This window comes from Sciurus vulgaris (genome assembly GCF_902686455.1).
Source record: "Sciurus vulgaris genome assembly, chromosome: 12".
Taxonomy (NCBI): Eukaryota; Metazoa; Chordata; class Mammalia; order Rodentia; family Sciuridae; genus Sciurus; species Sciurus vulgaris.
This window is the reverse complement of record NC_136473.1, coordinates 28,379,443-28,407,198: the sequence shown is the minus strand read 5'-3', so window position 1 is coordinate 28,407,198 and position 27,756 is coordinate 28,379,443. Positions and strand designations below refer to the sequence as shown.

The following is a 27,756-nucleotide window of genomic DNA, read 5'->3' as shown; positions in this document are numbered from 1 at the left end:
TTAAGGTCATTCAAGTTCAAGCACAGTTATACAAATCTCTCGGAGTCCCTTCTATTTATGTTTGAATTATGTGACCTTTCCTCCAATGTGTGGTCTTCTGTTTTACAAAATCCAAAAGGAAAATACAGAAGAAATGAAGGCAGAAGCTACATTAAATAAGAGTAACATACCAAGCTATAATTAAGATGAAGTGAGGAAGGCCAAAACATTAAAATTGTAAAATTTGCTTGTTACTTGTTGGAACACACACTAGGAGTTAGGTAATGTCTACAAATATTTTCAAGTAGATTACTTATGTTGCTCTAACATGTCCTTTTCATCAATCACTGTTAAAACTAATCAAAACCTCTAACCATGTATATTCCCTTACAATAGCAGCACACACCATTGGTACCTACAAAGTGTCAATCTCAAATGACTTAGTGAATGAAAGGAATAAAAAGTGGATAAGTAACATATGAAGAGAATAATGGGAATTAGAAAATTCATTCAGAACCGCTCTTTTAATCAGCCAGCCAGCTTGCTAGCAACAAGGGATGGTTTCCAGTTGAGGAAGGTCCTGTGGTCACCAGAGACCTCTGTCCTATCTGGCGCTGCAGTAGGAAGTTGCTTGTTCTCATCTTTACTTTTGCCATGTTGTAATCCCCAGAATCAAAGTATTTTTGTCCTTTCTGCAATCATTTTCTTAAAATCTGAACCTCCAGGCTTTTGTCCCAGGTGAGGATAATTTGCTTTTAGTTTTGCTTCTTCCACTTTCTCTGGACTAGTCACTTGATTTCCATTTCCTTCTGCTCCTCGGCAGATATTCAAGATTCTTGGTCAAATCACAGCCTTGAATACACTTCTTCACTTGGTTCTTTTGGCATTTCTAAATGAAGCATGGTGTCCACGTTCATGGTTGTTTTTATTCTTACAGACCAACAATGAGTACGTTTGGACTGATAAATGGAGGATGAGGTACACTAATTGGGCAGCTGACGAGCCAAAGATGAAATCGGCATGTGTTTACCTGGATGTTGATGGTTACTGGAAGACATCATACTGCAATGAAAGTTTTTACTTTCTCTGCAAAAGATCAGATGGTAATTGGATATACAAATATACAAAAACAGTTGGAAAATTTGGAATTTTCTGAATAAGCTACTACACATCACTGTTGATGTAATGAATAGTGTACCATGTGTAGCTAAGAATAAACTAAAACATCTTCCTTCACCTAACCAAAGATCAACTTGGCTGTCAACCTATATATATAGGTCAAAATAATGGGGAGAGGAAATTTTCTTCATTTCTAGAGTTTATTTGCTCTTTATAAATCTCTGAATGTCTGCTATTGAAGTTGTCCTCTGAATTTACAATGACAAATTCCCTAAGAAATTGTTTCTTTTGATGTCAAAAACACAGCCTTCTCAATAGAATTATATCAGAATGCATGCAGATTCATCAGAACCAATGATAATATGGACACAGCCCTGGAATTCTAACTACAGTATAAATTATATTACAAGGACTATTATTATAGTTAAGAAGAATTTGTAGTAGTTAGGGTTCCAGAAAAAGAAAAGAGTGACTTGAAAAGGGAATTCCTTTATAAATATCCTCTTCTAAACTTTTAACATTATTATAGGTATTTATAAATTTGCACTCTTTAATTATAATTATCATTGATTGCTACTATATCATAGTGAATTCTGTTGAAGTATATTTAAAATGATAAGTGACAAGCCAACAATAAAAATGAAGTCACATGAGGAACACTAGAGGTTTTCTTTTTTATTATTTGAGATGATAATAATTCTCCTTAGCTGTGAAAATATTATTCTATATACAGTAGAAACTTCAGGTTTTGCTTTAATTATCTTTTATGAATAGAAATACCTGCCACTGAACCTCCACAACTGCCTGGCAGATGTCCGGAGTCAGAGCACTCTGCATGGATTCCTTTCCATGGTCACTGCTACTATATTGAGTCTTCATTTACAAGGAACTGGGGTCAAGCTTCTCTAGAGTGCCTTCGAATGGGTAAGAGCCACATTTCCTAAAAGAAAATTCTACAATTGTGTATCCTACAGTTCAATGACATTACTAACATTATACATTAAAAATATAAGGAATGTAAAATTACCTATTTATTTTTTAAAATATTTTTTCATTGTCAATGGATTTTTATTATATTTATTTATATGTGTTGCTGATAATCAAACCCAGTTCCTCATATATGTGAGGCAAGCGCTCTACCACTGAGCTACATCCTCAGCTCTACCTATTTATTTTTTAATTTTTTTTATCAATAACAGAATGGCCCACGTCATGTCCCTTAAATGCAATTTCTAATTTTGTAACTTTGAAATTTTAGGAAATTCAGATAAAATCGATTATTTGCTAAACAAATCTTTCTGCCCCAGAGTTCTAAATCGTTTGGATTTTCATCCTCAGTTTTCCAAAATATGCTTAAACTCTTATCACTAATTGACTTAGGAACCAATTTGCTTTACCATTAACAGACATGTTTTTTATATTTGACTGTTATATTAATGAAGAAAAGTAAAGTAAAACTCAAATAGACATGACATAGGTGAATGATTTTCCCTCTGGAAAAAATAGTCCAAGAAAAATAAAGATTTTCAAGGCGCATTGAAAAGTTACTTAGTTAAATCCCACTGAATATTTTACTGAATTACTTTTGCTACATTTTTATTTCCCTAACTTGGGGTTCTTCATCTAACAGATGTAAGGGCTATATTATCATTGTCTTTGGGTTTATTCAAAAGTCAACCTTGACCTCTAATTTTAAATTCTGAATAGATGAAATCTACTTTATCAATTTTGGTTCATCTGTTTTGAGGCTGGCTCCATCGAAAGGTAAAAGGTCTACAATTATCATCTTTTCTTGATGAAAATTTATCTTCACTATCTCTACTAATACTTTTTTCTGAATGTCTAGTATTAGTATACACACTCCAGTTCTTTTTAAGTTATTGTTTGCATAATCTATTCTTATCTATGTAAACTCTTTGTGTTGTATCTCCAGTGTATCTCCTTTTAGATATATTTATTTAGTAGGCTCTTTCTAATCAATTAACATTAGTGTTCTGCCAGTTTCCATTTTTTCCAATAGTGTTTACTCTATTTAAATTCAGTGTAGTTACTGATAAAGTAGGATTTGATCTGCTATTTTGACATTTTTTTCTGTATTATGTCTTAAGCATTTTGGTTTTCCTATTTCTCCATTTCTGCCTTTTTGTGTTAAATAGATAATTTTTAGTTTTCCATTTTATTATGTAGATGGTTCAAGTTAGCCATCTAACTTCTTATGGTTCAATTTAAATTTTTTTCACATTACAATAGTCTATAAAATCATAATTTCATTGTATCAGGGAGCATCTGTATATTTTTTAGTTATTTTCTTAGTAGTTGCCATGGGAATGGCAATTAACATCTTAATTTGCAACAATCTAGTTCAGATTCACATAAATTTAATTTAGTTGTATACAAAACCTTGCTCTTACAATCTCCAATCCCTCTGCCCTGCTTTGTGCTGATATTGTCACACAAAAGCACCTGTATACTTTGTACCCTTCAACAAAGTACCTACCCTTCAACAAAGATTGACAATTATTGCTGTATGTAGTGATATTTAAATCAGACACAATACAAAGTAGTTGTAAACAACCATACATTTGTACCATCTTTTACACGTACCCATGTAGTTACCTTTCCTAGCGCTCTTTATTTCTTCATGTGGATTTGAATTTCACAATGCTCTCATATTTCAGACCAAAGGATCCTTTTTTTTTTTTATAGCATTATGGTTATGCAGTCATGGAATTCATTTTGACAAAATCATACATGCAAGGAATCTGTTTCCAATCCCCATTCCTCTGCCTTTCCCTCCCCTCCTCCCTCCCCCTTTTCTCCTTCCTCTATTCTACTGATCTTCCTTTCATTCCTGTATTTATTTTTGGACCGGTGCTTTCTACATACACATAAAGATGAAATTCCCTTTGGTACATTTATATATGCATATAACATGATTTGTTAAATTCATTCCATATTTCCTCCCCTTTCCTGTCCTTCCTCTGTCCCTCTTGCTCTCTACCTTATACTCCACTGGTCTTCCCTATATCTTTATATCTAAATTCAATCCTTCCTCTTTCCCTTATTTTGCTCTAACTTCCACATGAGAGAAAACATTTGCCCCTTGCTTTCCTGAGTCTGATTTATTTCACTTAGCATGATGTTCTCCATTTGGAAGAATCCTTTTTAGTGTCTCTTATAATGAAAATTTCTCTTTTTATTTATTTATTGGTATTAGGTGTTGAACGCAGGAGTGCTTTACCGCTGAGTTATATTTCCAGTCATTTAAATTTTTTATATTGAGTTAGGGTCTCACTAAGTTGTTGAGAGCCTTGCCAAGTTGCTGAAGATGGCCTTGAACTTGTGGACCTCTTCCCTCAGGCTCTGGAGTCACTGGGATTACCATAGGCCTACCATAGGCCACCATGCCTGGTTCTTCATTTTAAAAAATCTAGGAATGTTTTAATATTTCCTTCTTTTATTTTTCAGTACTGTGGATTAAAAATGGAACCCAGGGCACTCTACTATTGAGTTACATCCCCAGCCTCCTTTTATTTTTTATTTGAGACAGAATCTTACTAAGTTGCTGAGGCTGGCCTTGAACTTTTGATCCTTCTGCCTCAGCCTCCTGAGTCACTGAGATTTTTGAAAGATAGTTTTGCTGGATAGAAAATTCCTCATCAACACACATTTTCTTTTAGACTTTTGAATATTTCCTCTGACAGCTTTCTAGCCTCTGTGGTTTCTGATGAGAAATTAGTGTGAAGATATCTGGTGGGCTAGGGGCATGGTAGAGCACTTTTCTATCATGTGTGAGGTCCTAGGTTCAGTACCCTCTACTGAAAATAAAAAAATCTCTGTATGCGTTGTAATGTCCTTCTTGCTGGTTTCATGATGCTCAGTCTTTTGGCATGCACAGATGTGGGTCTCCTAGATATGCACACACAGATGTTTTAAAGTGCCTAGAACTAATTATGTCTCCCAGGTTTTGCTAAGGGGATCTGTCTGTGTGTTGGGATGTGCTTCAACATCCGTTCATGCAGTTTAATACTATGCATTAACCTTTACCTCCTGCTTTTGTAGAGCCTCAAGATTAGATAGAAGTAAGAACTAAGACCTTTTCCTTTTTTAGTCATGCACACCACCCTGGGCATTACATCCCCAATGCACGTCTATGAACTTCTAGTTCCCTAAAAATGTGTCAAAACTTTTAAAGTCCCCTGTAGACATTTCATTCCCTATCTCTTGCTATTAATTTTTTGTTAGCTTATTGTTTGCCCCTACTCTTATCAATGTCTTCAGTAATTGCCACTGATAATTTTTTTTAAATCAATGTTCCCAGGAAAAACTGTTTGCAATGAGTGATCTCTGAATAAGATCAAATGAGGATACACTTTTCAAGTGGGTTTTTCTAGGAAATTATCAGGCAGGTTAAATAATGTACATTCTTTATTAATAATAATAAATATTGTTTATCAAGAAGAATAACAATTAATCTTGATTATTATTAACAACAATTAATAATATTTGATTATATTTATATTAATAATATCAATAATATTGATGTTATTAATAATATTTTAAATAACGAACATTTTGCATTTGAGAACAGCTGGGAAAGAGCTCCAACACCATACTCATCCTTTCAGTGCCTTCTAAGCTGTTGACTTTTACTGTGGTTTTGGGTTGTTGGTTTTTAAGGGTACTATAGACCTTAATGACAATGGTATTAGGACAAGTGAAAACACCCCAACTCTTACTGTTATTACCAAGATCTAATCATTTTTCTTACATAAAATGCAAGCTCTGTCTAATTTTCAGCATTCTGAAAAAGTTGCTTTTGACAAAAGTTGCTTTTGACAAATTTGTTGTTGTTCTCAGTGTTTTTGTAAAGGAAATGATTTTTGGAGACCCTTACTCTGTCTTTTCTTTTACTGTCACTTGAAGACTGCTTTGGGGTTTTTAAATTAAAAAAAAAAAAAAAAAGGTTTTCTTTCATGTTGTTAAATATTTTTAAAAATTTGTAATGAATATATAGGAACTTTGTTTTCATTTGCGGGTGATTGTATTCTCTGGCCAATAAGATGAATGATTTTCATTCATCAAAATGTCACACACCACACACACCACACACACGACCAACCAATCACCAAGAGAACAACTCAGGATCCAGTAGAATGGGATATAGGTGTAAGATTTATTCAGGATTCTGGGTCGTACCACGAGTCTTTACCCTGCTAGTGTTAGGTTCTTAGCAAATTACTTATCTTCTGTGCTTTATTTTCCTTATCTACAAAATGGGGTATTAATCGTACCTACTTAATAAAGCCTTGTGAAAATTTAATGAGATAATGCTTCTAAAGTCCAAAACAAAATGTCATTAAATGCTTGGAATATACTAGTTATTATTATAAATCTATAGATTATTATTATAAAATCTAATGCTGATAGTTCATCATGAATTATTAATTTCATGCTCATCTGAGTTCCACTTTTCTCTCTCTTCTGACTTTGAATGGTCCTATGGAAGACATTCATGAATGAAGCTGGAATAATATTCCTATAGTACATTGCATCATTCTGCTGCCTCAAAAAATTGTTCTTTATTATCGCATTGCTCTAAATACCAATCTTCTGCCATCTGCAGAGAGTCCTAATCCATATCTTTTTTTTTTAAATTTCCCCATTGACCAGATCAGTGTTACACTTGACTATTGAGCCCTCTCTGATCCTAAAGAAGTTCTACACTTCCTTTCTTTGTCTTTCCTTTTATTATTTCTTCCTGGAATTATTTTTGTTCCCTTGTACATAAAATGCTGCACTCCAATCTACTTAAATTCTATTTTTTCCATCCTCCCTTTTAGCTGCTTCACCCAAAATGAATATTTGATGCGTCTGAAGCACAGTGCACTGATTTTTTTTCTCTTATTACATTCCTTTGAACATATTCTGAATTCGTAACTGGTCCCTGAACCATAACTTCATTGACTTATTCTATGTCTTCCTCATGTTTGCAGGTACTAGTCCAATGCTTGTACACAAATGAGGTTTGGAAAGCTACATTTTTACCCTAGAATGGTAACTGAAAAAGACAAATGTTCATTCTTTAAAATTGCTCCTCTTTAGTGGAGATGCTTGGCTGATTTTTTATTGCCCTTGTCATCAATACTGTCTATAAAAATATTTTCAGCTACTTAAAGTTACACCCACACTTTTATACTTTTCAGGTTCCACTCTGGTTTCCATTGAAAATGCTGCCGAATCCAGTTTTCTATCCTATCGTGTTGAACCTCTTAAAAGTAAAACCAATTTTTGGATAGGATTGTTCAGAAATGTTGAAGGTAACTTTTGCAGAACTGTTGCTTAACTGCAAATAGTTTAAAATTTTTTATATACAACAAAGTTTCAGTTTCAGAAAGTCTTGCCTTAAATAATGATTACTTTGTGATGAGTTTGAAAATTCAAACTCATATTTATTTGAGATAAAACCCCCAAAGTTCTTATCTACTATACTATTTCACAATTGCTAATTAAAAAATATATTCTCTAGCTAAGTTTAAGAAGGTTTAAAGAACATTTTTTTTCCCAAATAAAAAAACTCGGGAAGGATAGCTATAAATAGTTGTACTAATTAGAAAAATGTTTTCAACTCAAGTTACATAATAAACATATTCTCCTTGGTTTATTTCACTATAATAATCATAGTCTCTCCTGTTTAGTTGTAAACAGTTATTGATTCTAGTATAAAAATAATATGCTTAGAAATTTTGCACAGCAACCTGAACTTGTTTTGAGATGAGTTATTTTTAGCTTCTGTTTTATTGGTTTTATTTGATGATCAGGAATTTGGCTCTGGATAAACAACATCCAGTCTCCTTTGTCAACTGGAATACAGGAGATCCCTCTGGTGAACGAAATGATTGTGTAGCTTTAGACGCATCTTCTGGGTTTTGGAATAATATTCACTGTTCTTCCTACAAAGGATATATTGTAAAAGACCAAAAGTAAGTAAGAAGTTATCATGTGGCAAATATGTTCACAGGCCAGTTTCCTTCATATAGTAAGATGCTAGGTGTGGGATTCTAATTGATTACAGGTCCACTGCAAGCTTTCTTCCATTAATAGTGAAAAATTCATTCTGCCATGGTGATCATTTGCTGCCCAGCTGTGAGTGAGAGAACAGTGCTCTGTCTGCTAGCTGACATAGTGATTTTGGTTTCTCAATATGTTCATAATGGGATATTCATTGCCTATGGATTTGCAAAATTGCAAGCGATTTAGACAGCCCATTTACAAAGCCTTACTACACAAGAGGAAAGGGGTAAAGTAGTCACCAGTTCAAAACAGAAGAGGTCAGGACTTCTGGAGAGGAATCAGAACTGATCATGGAATAAGTCATATAAGATAACTCAGTTTCGATCTGAGATGGAGTGGAAGACCATGAAAAGAAAGGGATTGAGAAATTAAGAGTGTTAATGGTTCACCATGTGTCACTGTATGGACTTCAGTAATATTTTGATGCCATTCCAACCAGCTTAATATCCTTCTGAGAGAGAAAATGATTAATTCCATAGAGGTTTCAATACACAAATTAGATAAATTACTTCTGTTGCCTTGGTTTTTTTTTTTTTTTTTTTTTTTTTTTTTTTTTTTTTTTTTCCAGTGCTGGGGATGAACCCAGGGCCTTGGGTGGTTGGTTTTGTTATTTTAGAATTGTTCAGAGATTTGGTGTTCTTTAACTCAAAGTATTCTACACCCTCCGGTGGAATGTTGGTTTAATGGTTTACACCCTGGAGTCCAAAATTGCCTTATTTTACTTTTCATTCAAATGTGTGATGTGTTAGGCTTCAGTGGGCTGAATTTCAATACTCCTAGCCTAGAATATTTTATTTATGGGTAGATTTGGTAGATTTTTATAAAATATCAGTGCTCAAGTACAAGTTAGAGGATCACATTTTCAGATCTTCCAATGTGTCCACGATCACTGTATATCTGTAGGATGCTACTATAGCTTGGATAGACAGAAGAATAGATATATGGAGATGGAGATTTTTTGTATTTCTATCTCTCTGTTGATCCTATTCTTCCATCCATCCATCCATCCATCCATCCATCCATCCATCCATCCATGTCACACCATATCACCAAATATGCGGGATTCCATATATTACTGAGCCAAATAAAATTTTGCTATCTATGTGCAGTTACTTTGGACTTTTATAAATATTTTTAAATTTTTTTTACAGTTGTTGATGCTGAACCTACTCATACATTAATGACAACAAAAGGTAAGACCATTATGAAATTTCAGTATTAGTAATATGATAATTTCATTTAAAAGTCATAATAATTATTCCTACTCCTCTTGCATTTTAGTAAAATTGTTTTAGTTAACTAGCCTTTCTCATGTCATCAATCTACCTTGATTGATATTTTAGTAAAATAGGACTCGGAGTCAGGTTGGTATTTTTATGTTACAAAGTTATTTAATACATGGTTGGCTCTATTACAAAGAATTTATGAGAACCCCTGGAGGAAACTTGAAATTTCTCTCAACCCTAGTAGGGTTTGTGTGTGTGTGTTGGTGGTGGTACTGAGGATCAAACCCAGGGCATGGATATGCCAGACAGGTACTATGTCCCCAGGCCTTTTAAATATATGTATTTTTTTATTTCAAGACAGAGTCTTGTTAAGACGGGTGGGATTGCAGATGTACAGTAACACACCGGATAATCTTTTCTTTTATTGCAAAGTTTTTTGTTTTAACTTTTATGGACAACTGAATTAGGTAATTAATCCTATTTACTCATTTTGTTGACTGCTGAAAGAAGCTCAAGGTGAAATTTATGGCTTGCCTAGAGTGCCCTTATTATCCTCATGAATGCTATTTGTGTACTAATTATATTCATGAATTTAAATTTCCATCATTCTTAGTTTTTCCCTAAATTTTTCATTATTTTAAATAACAATTATTATTGTTATAATTTTATTTACCTTCTTATAAGTGTTGTCTTGAATTACTTTGAAACAAATGCGTATGTGAGTATAATTTTTTTTTCTTTTTTTTTTTTATTGTAAACAAATGGGATACATGTTGCTTCTCTGTTTGTACATGGCGTAAAGGCATACCATTTGTGTATTCATAATTACATAGAGTAATGTTGTTTGATTCATTCTGTTATTTTTTCCCTTCACCCCACCCCTCCCACCCCTCTTACCCTCTATACAGTACTTTCTGCCTCCATACTTGCCCCCCTCCCTAACCCTAACTCTAACCCTAACATTAACCCTTCCCTCCCCCCCTTTATGTGTCATCCTCCACTTATTAGCGATATCATTCGTCCTTTGGCTTTTTGAGATTGGCTTATCTCACTTAGCATGATATTCTCCAATTTCATCCATTGCCTGCAAATGCCATAATTTGTCATTCTTTATGGCTGAGTAATATTCCATTGTATATATATACCACAGTTTCTTTATCCACTCATCAATTGAAGGGCATCTAGGTTGGTTCCACAGGTCTGGCTATTGTGAATTGAGCAGCTATGAACATTGATGTGGCTGTATCTCTGTAGTATGCTGATTTTAAGTCCTTTGGGTATAGGCCAAGGAGTGGGATAGCTGGGTCAAATGGAGGGTCCATTCCAAGTTTTCTAAGGAATCTCCACACTGCTTTCCAGAGTGGCTGCACTAATTTGCAGCCCCACCAGCAATGTATGAGTGTACCTTTCTCCCCACATCCTCGCCAACACCTGTTGCTTGTATTTTTGATAATCGCCATTCTAATTGGGGTGAGATGGAATCTTAGGGTGGTTTTGATTGGCATTTCTCTTATTACTAGAGATGTTGAACATTTTTTCATATGTTTATTGATTGCTTGTACATCTTCTTCTGTGAAGTGGTCTGTTCATTTCTTAGCCATTTGTCAACTGGATTATTTGATTCTTGGAGTAGAGTTTTTTGAGTTCTTTATAGATTCTGGAGATTAGTGCTCTATCTGAAGTATGATTGGCAAAGATATCTCCCACTCTGTAGGCTCTTCTTCACATTACTGATAGTTTCCTTTGCTGAGAGAAAGCTTTTAGTTTGAATCTATCCCAGTTATTTGATTAGTCTTGCTTTTATTCTTGTGCTATGGGAGTCCTGTTGAGGAAGTCTGGTCCTAGGCCGACATGTTGAAGATCGGGACCTACTTTTTTCTTCTATAATCTGCAGAGTCTCTGGTATGATTCCAAGGTCCTTATCCATTTTGAGTTGAGTTGTGTGCAGGGTGAAAGATATGGGTTTAGTTTCATCTGTTGCATATGGATTTCCAACTTTCTCCCAGCACCATTTGTGAAGAGGGCTATCTTTTCTCCATTGCATATTTTTGGCGCCTTTGTCTAGTATTGATTAGTTAGCTCAGTGCTATGACATATAGCATTCCTGCAACTGAATCATAGTCTTAACATTCTAAATCATCCTATATGTCTTATTGATTTTGTTTTTATGCCTTGCATTTCTGCTTGATAAATATCACTTGAAAGAATATTCATGTATTTTAGTTTTTCAACAAGGAAAGTGTATTGTGTTCCATAGCATAACCCTCTCTCTCTCTCTCCACTTGTTTCCTAATGATTTCATTTATAGCTGACTCAAGGAAGATGGAACCTTCCAGACCGTCTTCCAACATGGAAGGAGCTGTGGTCTTTGTCATCCTCCTGATTCTAGTGGGTGCTGGCATTGCTGCCTATTTCTTGTATAAGAAAAGACGTGTGCACCTACCTCAAGAGGGCACCTTTGAAAACACTCTCTATTTTTAACAGTCGATCAAGCCCAGGAACTAGTGATACGAAAGATCTCATGAGCAACATTGAGCAGAATGAACACGTGGTCATCTAGTGTCATAATGTGATTTTTTTTTTTCATAATGTGATTTTGTTGTATTTGAATTTCAGAAAATTGTAACTAAAGTTTTAAATCCTTTGATTCAATGTGATTGTTCCTTTTAAAAATTAGGACTGTATTATAATAGTCTGTCCTTTTTCTTTGCCTAATTGAAGAAGTAATTGCTAATTTTTTTCACCAAAGAAGGTTAGTAATGTCAATTAGCACTGTTTGAAATATCTTAGGTGAATACATAGCACTACAATGCCACCTTTTACACATCATCACCGGGTAACTAGTATCAACTTCATGCAGATTACCAGAGCTCTAGAAATAACTAACTAAGCCTCTTGAAATATTTCAAGAAGCTCCCCAAAATATGCACCCACTAAATTGTAATCCAACAACTAGAAGACAATTTTAAAAACAGTACAAATAACCTCAGGTGGAATAAAAATTTAGTGGGTTTTCACTTTCACCATTCTTGATTTCACTCCAATAATTTAGAAATGTATTTGTCCACATGCAGAATAAAGTGGTTGAAACTCTTGTTTCGTTAAGCCAGGTTTTACAGATTATTCTTTGTACTGTTATATGTATATCAGGAGGGCAAAGATGTGAAAATGTAAATTTGCTTAACTGGATGTACTTGGATTATGTGAAATAAACATTAAAGACAAGGTCTATTTTTAATAGATTTGCATGTTGGTGCTCTTGTTAAGTGTAAATTTGCTTCTAAAATGAGACTTATTTACTTTAAATTTTACTTTTAAAATAAATGAAGTTATCAGCAGAGAAATTCTTTAAGTTGAACTCTTCATCTGTTTGGAAAAGGCATGTTGCTAAAACACAGTGGAATATGAGTTTTTCATCATACTTACTTGCACATTTTTTCAGATATTCCCTTGAACATTGATTCACCTCAGAATCCAACAATGCTAAAAAATTAAATACTAAAATGATTAAATATTTTATTATATTAATAAATTTAATTGAATAATTAAAATAAAAATAATCATTTCTCTCCTTTTTGCTTAAGAGTTTTGTCATAAATAAAGCTTTATGTACATTGTGAAATATATCAGCTTTCACGGTCACACCCAGCACGCTCCCACCCACTCATCCTTTTATTTCTTAAGGTTTTATCCATGGGGAGGAGTTCTTTACCCAGGGCCAACGGACAGGATGGGACTCCTTAAATGGCATTGAGGAGGCAATGGGGTGGGGATGCAAGCATGTTTATTCACATTTTTTCCTTTTTTATCTGGGGATGGGTACTATATTTTCAAGAAAGTTCATAATTTGAAAAAGATTAAGAAGTAGCCAATTAAGTAGGGGAACATGATGAGTTTCTAATACCCCAACTTATAGGTGACAGAGAACAAAAGGAAGTGAGGAGAAGTGATCAAGTGTGGAAAAGAAGCTTGGGCTCAAACAACTTCCATTTATAACACAAATATTAGAAAACAACTTGCTTTCATTTTCTTGGTAAAAACAAAGCATGTTCTCTTTGAAGAAATTCCAGTGGAAATAATGGCTATAGAGTCAAGCAGTATGTGGTGAATTGTACTAAGGGAATCTGTGTGTGTGTGTGTGTGTGTGGTGTGTATGTGTGTGTTTTGCCCTCAAAATATGTGAGAAAATTAGAAATATGGAATGGGAGATATATACAAGTGAGCCTGGTTTACAAATTCTTTGTGCAAGTCTTTTCATTGTAGTTCACAGAAAACACTTTGGACTCCAAGCAGTATATATCTTATCATTTGCAGAAACTGTTTGACAGGGTTGCTGAGTATTGTATTTCACACTCTCACATTATCCATTCTGACACAATCAAATAGATAAGTCATGCATATCCAAACATAGTACTGAAATATCAGCAACATGTTTTGGGAGAAGGTGCTGGGTGGGGAAGACCAGTCTTTGTGTTGTTTCATTTATACTTTTGGTCATTTTAGTGTTTTGTGTGTTTGTTTTGTTGTTGTTAACTGAAAGTTCTCTCTGGGTATTGGATATTTACGTGCCGTTGATCTCCTCACTATCTTTTGCACTCATATCAGGTTTTCATCAAAATTCAGTTGCTGGAAGAATTTTTTGAATATTTTTTCCTGGTTGAACTCAATGTGAAAAGTCGGTTACTTGAACCCTAAAAATAAAGGTGGTGTCCATAGAGGCTGGGAGATCCTCGACTCATCCATTTTTTAGTATTCACTCATGTGTCTGTTTACATTTTTATCCATTATTTCATCAAATATTTCTTGAGTGTCTGATATATATTGACAGGCATTGAGCTAGCCTCTGTAGATTCAAATATAGGTAAGAAGCATAAGAAGAGCAGTCTAGTGGTGCTTCAGATACAAGCAGATCATTTTGTAACAATATAGCAGATATGTTAGTAGAACATGCCAAAGGTATAAATGGAGAGTGAGAAATACAGACCTGGTTGCGAGCAGGGCAAAGCCAAGTTTTGTGGGCCAGAATTACAGGACCCAGTATTTGCCAGGCTAGGTGTCTCTTACTGTGATGCCTTCCTTTCTGTGGTCTTATTCCTCCCTTTTGGAATGAAATGTTTACTCTGTGCCATTAGACATTGGATGTATGTAACTTGCTTTTGATTTTTACAGAAGCTTATAGTCAAGAGTCTACCTTGAGTCTTGAAGAAGACTTTAGACTTGGACAGTTGAGCAGTGCTTAAACTGCTAAGACTAGGGGAACTCTTGGAGGATGAATAAGTACATTTTGTATTGTGAGACGGAGCTTTGGGGAGCCAGGAGCAGAATGTTATGGTTTGGATCTTTAATGTCCCCTGTAAAGCTTATGTATTAGGTAATGCAGGAATGTTCAGGAGTGAAATGATTAGATTATGCGAAATGTAACCACATTGGTGGATCAGTCCATTTGATGGATTATAATTTAAATGAATGACGGGGTGGTAATGCAAGTGAGGCATGATTAGAGGAAATAAGTCACTGGAGCATAGCCTGGACTATGTCTGTCCATGGCCTTTTCCTCCTCTGTATCCTGGGTGCCACATGCTGAGCAGCTTTCTTCCACCACACCCTTATACCATGATGTTCTGCCTCCCTGAGACTCCGAACAATGATTTGGATGACCATGGACTGAACTTTTGAAATCATGAGCCAAATAAACTTTTCTTCTGCTAGTTGTTCTTGTCAGGTATTTTGGTTGCAGTGAAGAAAATCTAACATACCCAGTCTTTCCAGAAATACAAATTCATTCAGAAAGGTGGTGCCTCCCTTACCTAACTGCCTCCCTTTAGGCCCACCTTTAAATGGTCTTAACATTTTTCAATACCATTACATTAGAGAACAAGATTCTAGTTCATGAATCTTTGAGGGATATACCATATCCAAACCATAGCAACATATTATGAGTTTTTTGTGAAGCTGAATTCTGTGTCAAATTAAGCTTAAAAGTTAATTCTTTTTTCCACTATTATTCATAGGATTTACTTATTTTCATTAACATTATCATAATCTAATAATCTCTTCATTAATTTATCTATTCATTATAAATTACTATTTTGGGAATGATAAAAAAATTCTCTTGTAAAAATTTCTTTCTGGATCTCAGAATAATCTCCATTGGTTTCACGACTATTTGCTTTTTTGCTTTGTTTCATATTCCCATTAACCTTGCTTGTATTTTCTCCTAATTCTTTAATTAACTTAAAAAATGATCAGTATGATTTAGATGTATACTTTTCATACATCTAAATCTTCAGTCTGCCAGAATCTATTGAAGAATTTCTCAATTTTTAATTGGAACATTCCAAGTTACAGTTAAAAATTGTATATTTGCCAGAACTCTAGTAACAAAACTTCATCAAAATAGAAAAAAGAAAATTGAAATTATAAAAGCACTTATAATGGGTGTACAATTGTCTACGCTATTATTTACACCTTCCACTTTAAGTAGGCATTGATTATAATTGAAATTTCAACTACATTTTTTTAGACTCTGGTGATAGAAAAAGTTTGTATGGACTAGATTGGGTTTCAAGTATTTCTAACCTTGTTTCTCCTCTAATTCCTATTTGCTTTGGGTACATCAGGATACACTAATACTTTGTAAAATCTGATCCTCAATCTTCCTGTCAGGTTGGATAGTTTTGCACTCTGGATGACAGGTATATTACCAGAAGCTATTTGGGAGGTGGCATTTTAATGCGTCCTGTTCACTAGGCTGAGCTCTGGTACTGTTACTCAAACATAAACCTAAGTTTTCAGTGAAGAGATGTTGCAGAGGTAAAGTCCCTAATCCATTGACTTTCCATTCAGAAGGTTACCCTGAGTGCGCCTGCATTAGTCAGTTGAAAGAGAAACTCTCCTGCATTGGTCTGCCATAATCAGTTGAATTGCCTTAAAATTGGGCTTTGGCTCTTCTTTGGGAGAAGCAAGAGAAGGAGCACTCCTGCCTGTGGAGTCTAACTTTGGCCCATGAAGCTCTGCCTGCCTCATCTTCCCTTTCTGATGGCCTATCTTACAGACTTCAGACTTGCTTAGCCAGTGTCACAGTTTGGATCTGGAATGTTTCCCCAACAGCTCATGTCTTAGGCAATGCAGCAATGTTCAGAGCTGAAAAAGATTGTATTATGAGAGCTGTAACTTCATCCATTAATGAATCCACTGGTGGATTACTAATTTGAATGGACTACTCGGTAGTAACTATAGGTAGATGGGGCATGGCTAGAGGAACTGGGTCACTGGGGGTATAATTTTTGGAACTCTGTCTTGCGCCTGTCTTCTTTCTGTCTCTGTCTTCTTTCTCTCTGCTTCATAGTTTCCATATGCTGAGCAGGTTTCCTCCTGCCATGCCCTTTTGCCATGATGTTTCTGCCATGAAACTGGTCAACCATGGACTGGGACCTCTGAAACTGTGAGCCCAAAAACCTTTTTCTCCTCTAAGTTGTCTTGTCAGGCATTTTGATCACAGTAACAAGAAGCTAACATAGCCAGTCTGACACATCATATAAGCCAATTCCTTGTAATATGTATCTGTATGTGTACATGCATACATCACTATACGTGATCATCAGTCTCTTAATATTTCCAACTGGATTTGTATTCTTGGTTGAATCCTGACTGATACACCATTCCTATATCAACAGCCATATCAAATATTATTCCATTAAAACCCAAACCAAATGTACTCTAAACTCAATGTGTGTTTACCCTGATTCTCCAGAATGCTCATGACCAACTTGACACCGTGCAACACAAGAGGATTGTGATGGAGCTGTAGTTAAAATGAAAAGTCTAAGTCAACTGCGGTTAAAATATACAAATTTTATTTCAAAAATATGACCCCGTGAAAAGACAGCTAGGGTCTTGGAAGGGACCCATTGCAAGTGAGTGGCCCTGAAAAGTAATCTTCTTTAGCTTTAGTACAGAGTGACTCTGAATGTCAGGAACAGTCTTGAGAGAGGTGCCACTCAGGGGACACCTGAGCAGAACGCTGAAGATGAGTAGAAAGTATCTTGGAGGAAAAAGAAAGGCAGAGATGGACGCTAGATAGAGGACAAACTTGAGCAAAGTCACTGGACTGAGAAATAGCTGGGCATAAATGGGAGGACCAAGAGGTGGTCGGGAACTAGAGCGTGGGGTTCACACTCAAATATTAACAGGAGTCATTTTTCTGTGAGGTCCTCCCTCTAGCTAATCTGCATTCAGAGCACCCTGATGTGGTATTCGGCTCTACCCATGTAACCCCACCAAAGAGACTCCATGTGTCTCTACATAATCAAACTTGCATGATGTGCTATCTGGTCTCATTTAAAAGGTGCCAAGAATAATACTCCTTTAAACTCAGATATTCAAATCTCAGGCCATGATTTTACCCTAGTAGATAAATGATGAATTAGACTCAGATACACCCCAGAAATTTAGATCCTATAACTATGGGATGCATAGAACAATTTTCTTCGTAACAAAATAGGAGGTAGAAAATTCTATCTTAATTTGGAAACATTTGTATTAATAAGAACATAAAGCACCTATATGAGTGAGAATTTATTCTCTGCTGACATATTACGGAAAAACAATTTTGTTAACCGTGAGTGTTCTTATGCACATTGTAATTACCTGGGCTTTCCCCCAGGCAGTTAGATCAGAACCTGGAAGTGGGATTCAGGCAACACAGTAGAGTAAGCAAACAGAAACTTGGGTGATTCTTCTATTGGATAACCAAGGTCTATGATTTGACTGTGTCCCCTACAAAATGCAGGTGTTGAAAGTCACTGAAATAGTACTGACAGTTGGGCCTTTAAGAAGTGATTAGGCAAAGAGGATTTATTTGTGAATGTATTTAAGGTTCAATAAGAGGCGACAGGAGATTTTCAGTTCTATTGCCTTTCTGCCTCTCGGCATGTGAGGACAGCTTTCTTTCCCTCTGGGGCATGCAGGTGAGAGGTCCCTCTCAAGATGTTAGAGCCTTGAACATGAACTTAGCCTTCAAAATTGTGAGAAATTAAGTTTTGCTGTTCTTTATAAATTGCCCAGTCTGTGGTATTCTCTTAAAGCAGCACAAAGCAACAAAGACATGAAGAAAAAAAAATGTTAAATAGTACTAGCTTGAAGGTATTAATTATTCCTCAGGATTCCCCATTAGGTCAAACTCTTGGGAACATGAGCATAGTAATATCTCCCACAGTTATGGGAGAGCAGTTGGTAAATTTCCTGCTGTAGAATAGCTTCTCATAATGTAATCATTTTTTAGGAGAAGTTATGACCAAAAATTGCCACATTATAATTTCCCTTTTCATACTTCTGGTTTTTCTTAGGGAGTTGATATTGTGTCCAAATATCAAATAAGAAAATTTCCTTAGGACATTGTTTTTGGTTAAACCTCAATAGATATTATCATAAAAAATGTATCAAGAGACTATTTCAACAGGAAATTTCACCCAAACCACTGAACTGCATACCAGGAACATGCCTTTTGGTGTTAGCATTTCTTTAACATCATGTGAACAGTATTTTTCATTTGGACAGGAAGCTTCTTTAAAGGAAAGTGATCACTGACTTCAGAAAGATTCCGAACCAGCAGAAGATCCTGACTGTACTGTGGTGGCCTTAAAAATATTAGCATTATTCATGTGGCTCTACCTGATTAGGCTTTGGCAACCATTATTGATCACATTGACTAGCCCTGAAGGATGAGTGGAACAATCTTTCCTATCACGACTTTCCCTTTAGGGGTCTGATTATAGTTTCTGTGCACACAGTTCCTGGGAGTTTTAAAGAACCCTATAAAGTAACACAGATTATTTTTTTCCTGTTGATTCAATATTTTTTCTTTAAAGGCAAGAAAGTTTCAAATTCTCTGGGTCTGTCTTTGATTCCTGGTCTAAGCAGGAGTTCTCAAATTTTGCTGGGTCTAAGAGCCACATGAGCTTGTTCAAAACTCATTTCTATCTGGATTCATGCTTGTATTTCTGATTAAATAGACCTGCATGAGAGTCTTGAAATCTACATCTCAGTAGACATCTCAGGAGATTGAGGTGTGCAGTCTTAGACTATGACTTTGATGAGCACTCTATTTTGGAGTCATGTTGTATTGAAACAGAATTTTCCCAAAGGAAATCTAACATAATCCATGTCCAAGAGCACAGGCATTAACTAAAACTACAGCTTCTCTATCTTTCTGTTTATTACTAAGAACCATAGAGACTAAAATCCCACTTTTGTACTTGCTATAGGTTTGGATCTCAATGTCTACAAAGACTCATGTGTTAAAACTTGGTCCCAGGCTGGTGCTATTGGAAAGTGATGGAACCTTTGGGAGGTGGCCTTGTAGGAAGTCCTTAGGTCATTGGGTATGTGCACTGGAGGGGACTGTGGGACTCGAGCCCTTTTCTCTTCCTCTTTGCTCACTGGATCATGATGTAAGCGATCTTGCTCTGTTGTGCACCTTCTGTTATCAAGTGCTTGCTATCACACCACCAGAAACAATGGGTCTTCTTAATCATGAACTGGAACCTCTAAAACCATGAGTCAAAATCACCTTTTCTTTTTATAAGCTTATTGACTCAGATATGTTATTATAGTGATGGAGAGCTAACACGGTACTTCCCCCCATACTCTCTTCTAGGTGCTATACTCTCCCCGCATCTCCTTCACTAGCACCATTGAGGAGTATGTACATGTAAATATTTGCCTTATTTGTCTAATCTTGGAATATGAACCCCAGGAAGGAAGGGCCCAAACATTCTGTAGTCCTGGTAAGAAACCTAGATCTTCGTGAAAGAACCATTTTCTGGGCTGTGAACCATTTTTCTCTTGGTGAAAACACACCAAGAGAGTGTTTTCACCATAGAGATGTACCCCACGAAAATGCCAGGCTCCTTGGATCAGCGTTTGCTCATCTTCTAAAAGGAAGTAAAGTGGAAACCTCTAATGCTTGTGACTGTCATAATTTAGTAATCCAGCTTTATTCTCTTTAGAAAAGATATGGCAGATGAAACAAATGATATCAGCTTGTTTGAGAAAAAAAAAACACCAAGGATATTTTGAAGGGGATTCGGTCTCTTCTTACTCAGTTTTTTTGAAAATCAGAGTATCACTTGGATTATATTGTAATGGGGGAACTGGTTACCTATCATATCCTAGACACACTTGCATGTAACCAAATGGGATTCCACATAATCCTGAAGTGCTCTGTTGATTGGCATGTGCCACCTCAAGGTTGATGCTGAAACTCAAAGGCTCTGGACTCTTGAGCTGATGGGGACAGAGAAAGAGGGGAATTTAAAGTTTCCAGCAGAGAAGAAGGGAGGTTATGGTGGGATAGTCTGTAGGAATCTACTTCTCTGAATATGACAGTTTTGTCTGACTGGCAAGTTTGATTTCATCAGAAAAGTTCTGAGCTAAGAGATGGGCCACATTTCATAGTTTCTGGCCTTTTGTGTTATTGAGTTTGAGTCTTACAAGAAGTTCTGATTTGATGTGGCCATGCCAGGATTCTCTCAGGTGTTGCCATGTATCAATAGGCTATAATGAGAGATGAATTATTCAAGAAATGCTTTTGGTGGGAAGTGTCTGTTCCTATATTGTATATGCCAGGCTACTTCTGCTGTGAGCCACATAGATGGCAACCTGGCTGGATGCACCTGCTACTAGTCTCAGGCACCTGTAATATATGTATTATGAAGTAGATAACTGGGTCTCTTGTCTTCACTCCATGCAGGGCCAGGGCCTCATCCGGTGTAGACACACAGCCAAACTAGCAGAACATGAAGAAAACAGGCACGGCTGGGACTCCAGCCTGAGCAGCTGACTTAACTCCACTGCCAAGCAGAAAAAGAAGCTGGCACAATTTCTGAGGAGTCTCAGCCAACGGGTGCTTCTGCAACCATGGGCTTTCCTCTGAGCTTCCCCTCAGGATGTGTATAGGTCTTGGGCTTATTTTGCTTCTTTCTTGTTCTTTCTTGAAAGCCAGATTCCTTCTCCAAAGGCAGCAAAATCTCAGGGTTTCCACGTGGGTAGAAAGGAGTCTGGAGAACAAGCCTGGAGAGCCAGACAGGATCAGGTAACCCTTCCTGATGTTGACCCTTGCATTGTCCAAGCCACTGTGTTCCTTTGGACTGTCTTCAACCAAGTGTAGTCCAGCGTGCCAAGCCCTCAGGATATCAAAGAACTGCTTACAAAACCTTGTTCCTTCACAGGAAACAGAATGAGTCAGCCAAGAAGTTATACCTGCCAACACAGGCTAAGACAAAAACCAAAAAAAGCCCAAGGACCATGAAAGTGCTCTTGGTTGAAAGAGTCACAATGTCTCCAACAATTTCTATTCTCTGCCTTGGGATGATAGCTGCCACCCATCCCAAGGAACACACACACACACACACACACACACACACCCACACACAAGAATAACAGAGAAAAATGTGGTATTTCAAGAACTATCACAGGCACACACCTGGGCAGCTAACAAAATCTATAACTCATGCATTTTTTATTTTAGTTCTGACATTTTTTTTAGCTCACATCTTCAACCAATGACATTTCAGTTTCCCCTGCATCTGATATTGAAGCATCAAGTTGTAAAATGTAAACAGCCAAAACAGAATAGCAACAACAATGTAAACTTTGAGCTTAAAAGCTGTTGCCAGGTCCTTGTCAAGGGCACCTGGTCAGATATATGTTGTCCTCCTAAACATACAGATTATAACATCAAACTCCAGAAACATTTGACTCATTTGCAAAGGGTATCACCCTAGTGACTAGTGTCTCTATCAGGCCATTCTGTAGTTAGCACAGAAAATAATACCATGTCCATTTGGTTGAGCTTTGGGACCTAAATCACAGTCACAGGAATGATCAATGCTGTCACCCGATGGATTCATCTCTTAGACATTGATCACTACCAAGACTTGAAGAGTGAATCTATAGCATACATGGCACCTGCCCTGACGGAGTTGAAGGACCGGTGTCACATAAATACCTTACAACTTTCAACAAGGAGTTTGAGATATATGCTAACTATCAATGAAAGAAATATTTGGTGTTGAAATTATACTCGCCACTGTATTGGCAGAGTATAAAAGGATGCTTGAGATCCAACAACAATCCAAGACAGCACGGAAACTTTGAGCAATATCTGCACCATGTCATTAAAGTTTCTGAATGGAACTTGATAGCTTTCCCCTTGGTGGTCCTCTTCATTCCTATTTCCACATTGATCATTAAAAGCTACAAGTAGGACTATACCTAACAGAGCACTTAATTAATAGATCACATCCAGAAAGATTATGGAGTCATTGGAATGACATTTACACAAAGGGCTACTTCTGAATTCAATGTGTTTGAAAGTCTTGGAATTCTTCTCTTTCAATCTGGAAATCTAAAACAAGCGGTGTTTTATCAATTATTCTGATGCCATTTAAAAGAAATCCAGATTATAAAAAAGACTTGTGAAATTAATTTCATTATTCTTAAAGAATTATCCTTTCTCTTTTCAAGAAAAAAAAAAGTCATGATGTTGACTAGAAAGAGGCAGAAATTCCATCAGTCTGGCCAGTTCATTGTGAACTTTATTTTTATTTCTTTTTTTTTAATTTAGCTTTTAATTTTTTACAAACTGCATTTTGATTCATTGTACACAAATGGGGTACATCATTTCTTTTCTATGGTTGTACACAATGTAGATTCATACCATTCCTGTAATCATACATGTACATAGGCTAATGATGTCTGTCTCAGTCCACCATTTTTTATACCCTACCTCCCTCTCATTTCCTTCTACACTATTCTAAAGTTCCCCCATTCTTCTCTCCCTCCCCACCCCCCCACCCCCATGATATATCATTGTCCACTATCAGGGAAAACATTTGGCCTTGGTTTTTTGGGCTTGGCTTATTTCACTTAGCATGATATTCTTCAATTCCATCCATTTATTGGCAAATGCCATAATATTATTCTTCTTTATGGCGAATTGTGTATATATACCAGTTTCTTTAGCCATCATCCATGAAGGGCATCTAGGTTGGTTCCACAATCTAGCTATTGTGAACTGGAGCTGCTATAAACACTGATGTGGCTGTGTTACTGTTGTTTGCTGATTTTAGGTCCTTTGGGTATAAACCGAGGAGTGGGATAACTGGGTCAAAAGGTGGGTCCATTCCAATTTGCTGAGGATTCTTCATACTGCTTTCCAGAGTGGCTCACTAATTTGCAACTCCACCAGCAATGTAAAGTGTGCCTTTTTCCCACATCCATGCCAACATCTTTATTGGTTTGTGTTCTTGATAATGGCCAGTTCTATTGGAGTAAGATGAAATCTTAGAGTTGCTTTAATTTGCATTTCTCTAATTACTAGAGATGTTGAACACTTTTCCATACATTTATTAATTGCCTGTCTTCTTCTGTAAAGTGTCTGTCCAGTGAACTTGTTTTTATTGTGTCATTTTTCAACATCAGATTTTTATTTTTTTAATTAATTTTTAAATTAGTGCAGTATAATTGTACATAATAGGGGCATATATTATAACTATTTATACATGCATATAACATAATTTGGTCAATTTCACTTCCTAGTACTCTTTCCCTCTCCTCCTCCTCCCCTGGTCCCCTTCCTCTACTCTGCTGGTCTCCCTTCTAATTTCAACACCATCAAATTTAAAGAGAATCCTGTGGATCTTAATTAAAAAGGAAATCCTTGAGTGGAATTATTTTTCACAGTGGATTCAGTCCATTAAGATGAAGAACTAACCTCTGTAGTTAGAGTTGAGCAATTCCTCCCCAACAACAACTGTATCTTCAGCCCCTTCATATTAGGGTTATTTGGGGATAGTTGGTGATCTCCCATGGACTTAGCACATGGGAGAACAGCCTCGATAGTATAGATCTTCGTTTTCCCCACAAACTATAGTAGTAATTTTCACATACCACATTCAAAATGTGTGCTTATATAAGTAAATCATTATTTATTAAAGATTTTTTAGAAATCATTTCTCAAATATTGTTAAGGGAACCATTTCTTCAAATAAATGGTAAAGACAACTTTGATTCCCTAACATTAACCATTCTGGGATTATTTATTTTAAAATCTGTATTTCTTCCATATCCCAAGCCAGTAGCTAGAATCTTAGTATTCTTTTGCCTCCAGAGTTTTTGCACAGAGAAGGCAGAACTGATTGGTATCAAAGGCTCCTTCTGTCTTTTGTAAGAGCCAATTTTCATCAAAAAGATGCCAGGGGTCCTTGAAGATGAGAGGAGAGAAGAAAGCACTTTTGAGAGAAAAGAGGAATAAGGAATATGTCACTGACAAGGGCATGGGGTCATCTGGGGACTAGAAAGTTACCCGCAGTACTGAAGCAGTGGCCTAGATAACAAGGCCTCAGAGGGACCGAAAACCAGGCAAAAGGTTTCCAGCCTCAGTAAAGATTCTGAGACCCCCACAGGCAGAGTGGAAATAGCAAGAGCAGTGAACAAAAGCAGACACAGGAATTGGAATGAGAGACTCTTAGCAATCACCAGAGCGCAGCACAGATTCAGGGCTTCCCTGGTGTTTGACCCAGGACTTTGGTTCTACTTTAGGATGGAATTTCTCTCCAACCAACCTCCATGGAGGCTCAGAGTTGGACTGAAGTTGATAAAAGCAAATAAAGAGAAACCATGTTTCTCTCACACACACCTTTACTACTCTAATTTTCTGGCAATAGCACTGTACCTATTGACTGATAGACATAGCCATTTGGAAAAGGAATGGTTTTCTCAATACTAGATAGATGGGTTTAGCCAAGTGACTGCAAAGCAAGTTCTACTTCCTCAGTGACATACTACTGAAATGTCCTCTTGGGAAAACTGGTGGACCAACTTGAGGTTCCATAGTGTGCTGCTTTTGCCCATCTGGCTCTCATTTATCTTCACTAAACTGGCACCTTCTGCTGCCAGTCCTGCCTTTCCTCCAACTTAGGAATTCCGTTCATTCATAGCCATCCTCTGATTCTACCTTTATCAGTAGATTCTGAAAAGCTTGATTTGTATCCACTTTTTTTTCAAACTGGGTAATGTCAGATACAGCTAAGTGGCTCTATTACAGTAGACAGCTCACAGTGCTATCAAGCACAAGGCTAGATGCTCGGATACAAAGATGATTAAGACCCAGGCCCCATTAATGGGTAAGAACAGATATAAATGTATTAATTACCATAAAAACAAAGTATTATAGGACATATGTGATGGAGGTTCTACCACCAGGGGGAATCATGGGAGGCTTTCCAAAGGAAGTTGTATTTAAGCTGGAACCTAAAATAGAGAGTGGAGAAAGGACCACTGCAGTCTGGGATAAGTGTAGTGTCATAGAAGCAAAAGAAGGTGACTTTGGAGAAGGAGCCAAAAGGAGAGAGACTAGTGGGGGATGTTCTTTGAGAATGACACAGTAGAACTTGGATAATAATTGGGTGTGAAAGTCCCATTAGCTGAGCGTCTGGATGTGCAAAACCCCAAAAGGTCCCAGGGACAGATGCCCTTCTATTTTAAAAATGAAACAAGGAAGAATCAGAGGTCCTTTAAGAAGTCCTACTTGGAGCAGGTGCTCTGTTTCTCAGTTCTGTGGGACTCCACGGCTGCCATAGCCCAATTTAAGGCCTGTGGTTTTAAAATTCGGTTTCAAAGGAGGACCCTCAGCTCCACAAACAATATAACATAATTTCCAAAACACAGGGACCACTCTTCTCAGGATTATAGATCAGAGTACCCTCTAGGAACATTTTGGAAGAGTTTTGAGGCTAACACAAACCATCTATACAAAGAAAACTCTTTGGTTTAGTCCAATCTTCATTTTTTAAAAATTCTTTTTTTCCTGGCTATGTGAAAATACATGTTTATATAGAAAACCTGGGAAGAATAAAACATAGAAGGAAAACCCTATGTATTCATCCCTAAGAGGAAAAATATCATTTATACTTTATATATACTATTTTGCCATGTATATATTTACATAGTCATTATATAACATTAAATATAAATGATTAAAAAATGACATAGATAGCACAATCATTAGAAAGATTCATTTTATACTGAGATCAAAATTTATTGAATAATAAACATTGAATAGTTTATTTGGTGGAAAGCTTGTCAATGCCAATAGTTTAAGTAATATAAATAATGTTAAATAATGTCACTTATTCTTTCTTGGCAATATTGAGTTCAAAGTTTTTTTTTAAATTGTCATTAGTTTAAAGCTATTAAAAGAGAAATTTTAATCTTAAAAGCAGAATAAAGCATTAAACAGAGGTCTATTTTTCTAAAAACTTTTGAAGATGGTGATATTTTTGGTTGTGAATTTCCAAAACTCTACAAAATATATTATTTGATAGGAAAATCTTTTAATAAAGAAACACTGTTTAGAAAAAAAGACATAAACATTTTTGCTATGATCTAATCACTAGAAACAATCTCTTAATATTTTAGGTTTTTTTCCTTCTACTTTTTTTCCTATGAATGTTTTTCTGAATAAGCAAAATGGATAGAAGAGCTAAATTTACCTAGGTGAATATAACCTGTGAACATTTTTTCTATTAATTTTACCTCAATCTTCACCTGTTATGTTTAATGGTTCAAAATTTCTCAGTCATTATTATGAGCCCAGATGTCCCCGTGTTGGGGAGCTGTAAGGCAGTTCCATGTAGGCCTTAACATTTTAGGGATCTTGCTAGGGTCTCTTAGCTTAATGATATTATGTCAACACAGATGGCAGCAACAGCAAAGAAAGGGAGGCTGTCCCTTGCTGAAATGAAGTCACTTCATAGGAGGCACAACCCAAAGAAAGTTTTCAGTACTATAGAAACAGAAGGGCAGGTGGTGGACTGGTGGTATAAATTGCAAGAGGTCAGAAAATTGGCCAGGACAAAACAGGTAGGCAAGGATATCTAGAACCCTAGGCCAGGGGTACTTTTTCTGTTAAGAGCCTGGTTGTAAATATTTTACTTTGTGTTGGCCATAAATGTCTGTTGGGACTGTTCAACTCTGTTGTGGTCATTGACAGTCATAAATAACTTGTAAACAGATAAGTGTGCTTGTTCCAATAAAACTGTGTTATTTACGGATGCAAATTTGAATTTTATATCATGATTACATATCAAGCAATATTTTTTTTTCCCTGTCGTTTAAAAGCCATTGGTAGTACATGGGCTATAAAACTAAAATAGACCAGATTTAATCTTCTGGCTGCTTTTTGCTGACCTCTGCCCCAGGGCATCAGCTAGGGCCCACAAAAACAAGCTTTGCCTGTGTCTTGTTTATGTGACCTGGAATATTGGCATGAACATAAAGCAGTGATTAGGACCCA

General features: G+C 36.3%; 1 protein-coding gene across 2 annotated transcripts in view; it reads left to right on the top strand.

Moving 5' to 3' along the window:
* Window positions 1-27,756, top strand: part of MRC1 (mannose receptor C-type 1) — a 118,839-nt gene that overhangs the window by 75,206 nt on the left and 15,877 nt on the right. The window contains exons 25-28 of one of the 2 annotated variants that reach the window (XM_079108166.1): window positions 917-1,082; window positions 1,873-2,022; window positions 7,305-7,418; window positions 7,920-8,057. The exons of the other annotated variant lie outside the window; for it this stretch is intronic. Of the exons in view, the coding sequence (XP_078964292.1) occupies window positions 917-1,082; window positions 1,873-2,022; window positions 7,305-7,418; window positions 7,920-8,005 (516 nt within the window). The 3' untranslated portion in view covers window positions 8,006-8,057. Of the gene's footprint in view, window positions 1-916; window positions 1,083-1,872; window positions 2,023-7,304; window positions 7,419-7,919; window positions 8,058-27,756 lie in introns of those variants that run through there. 2 annotated transcript variants of the gene reach the window in all.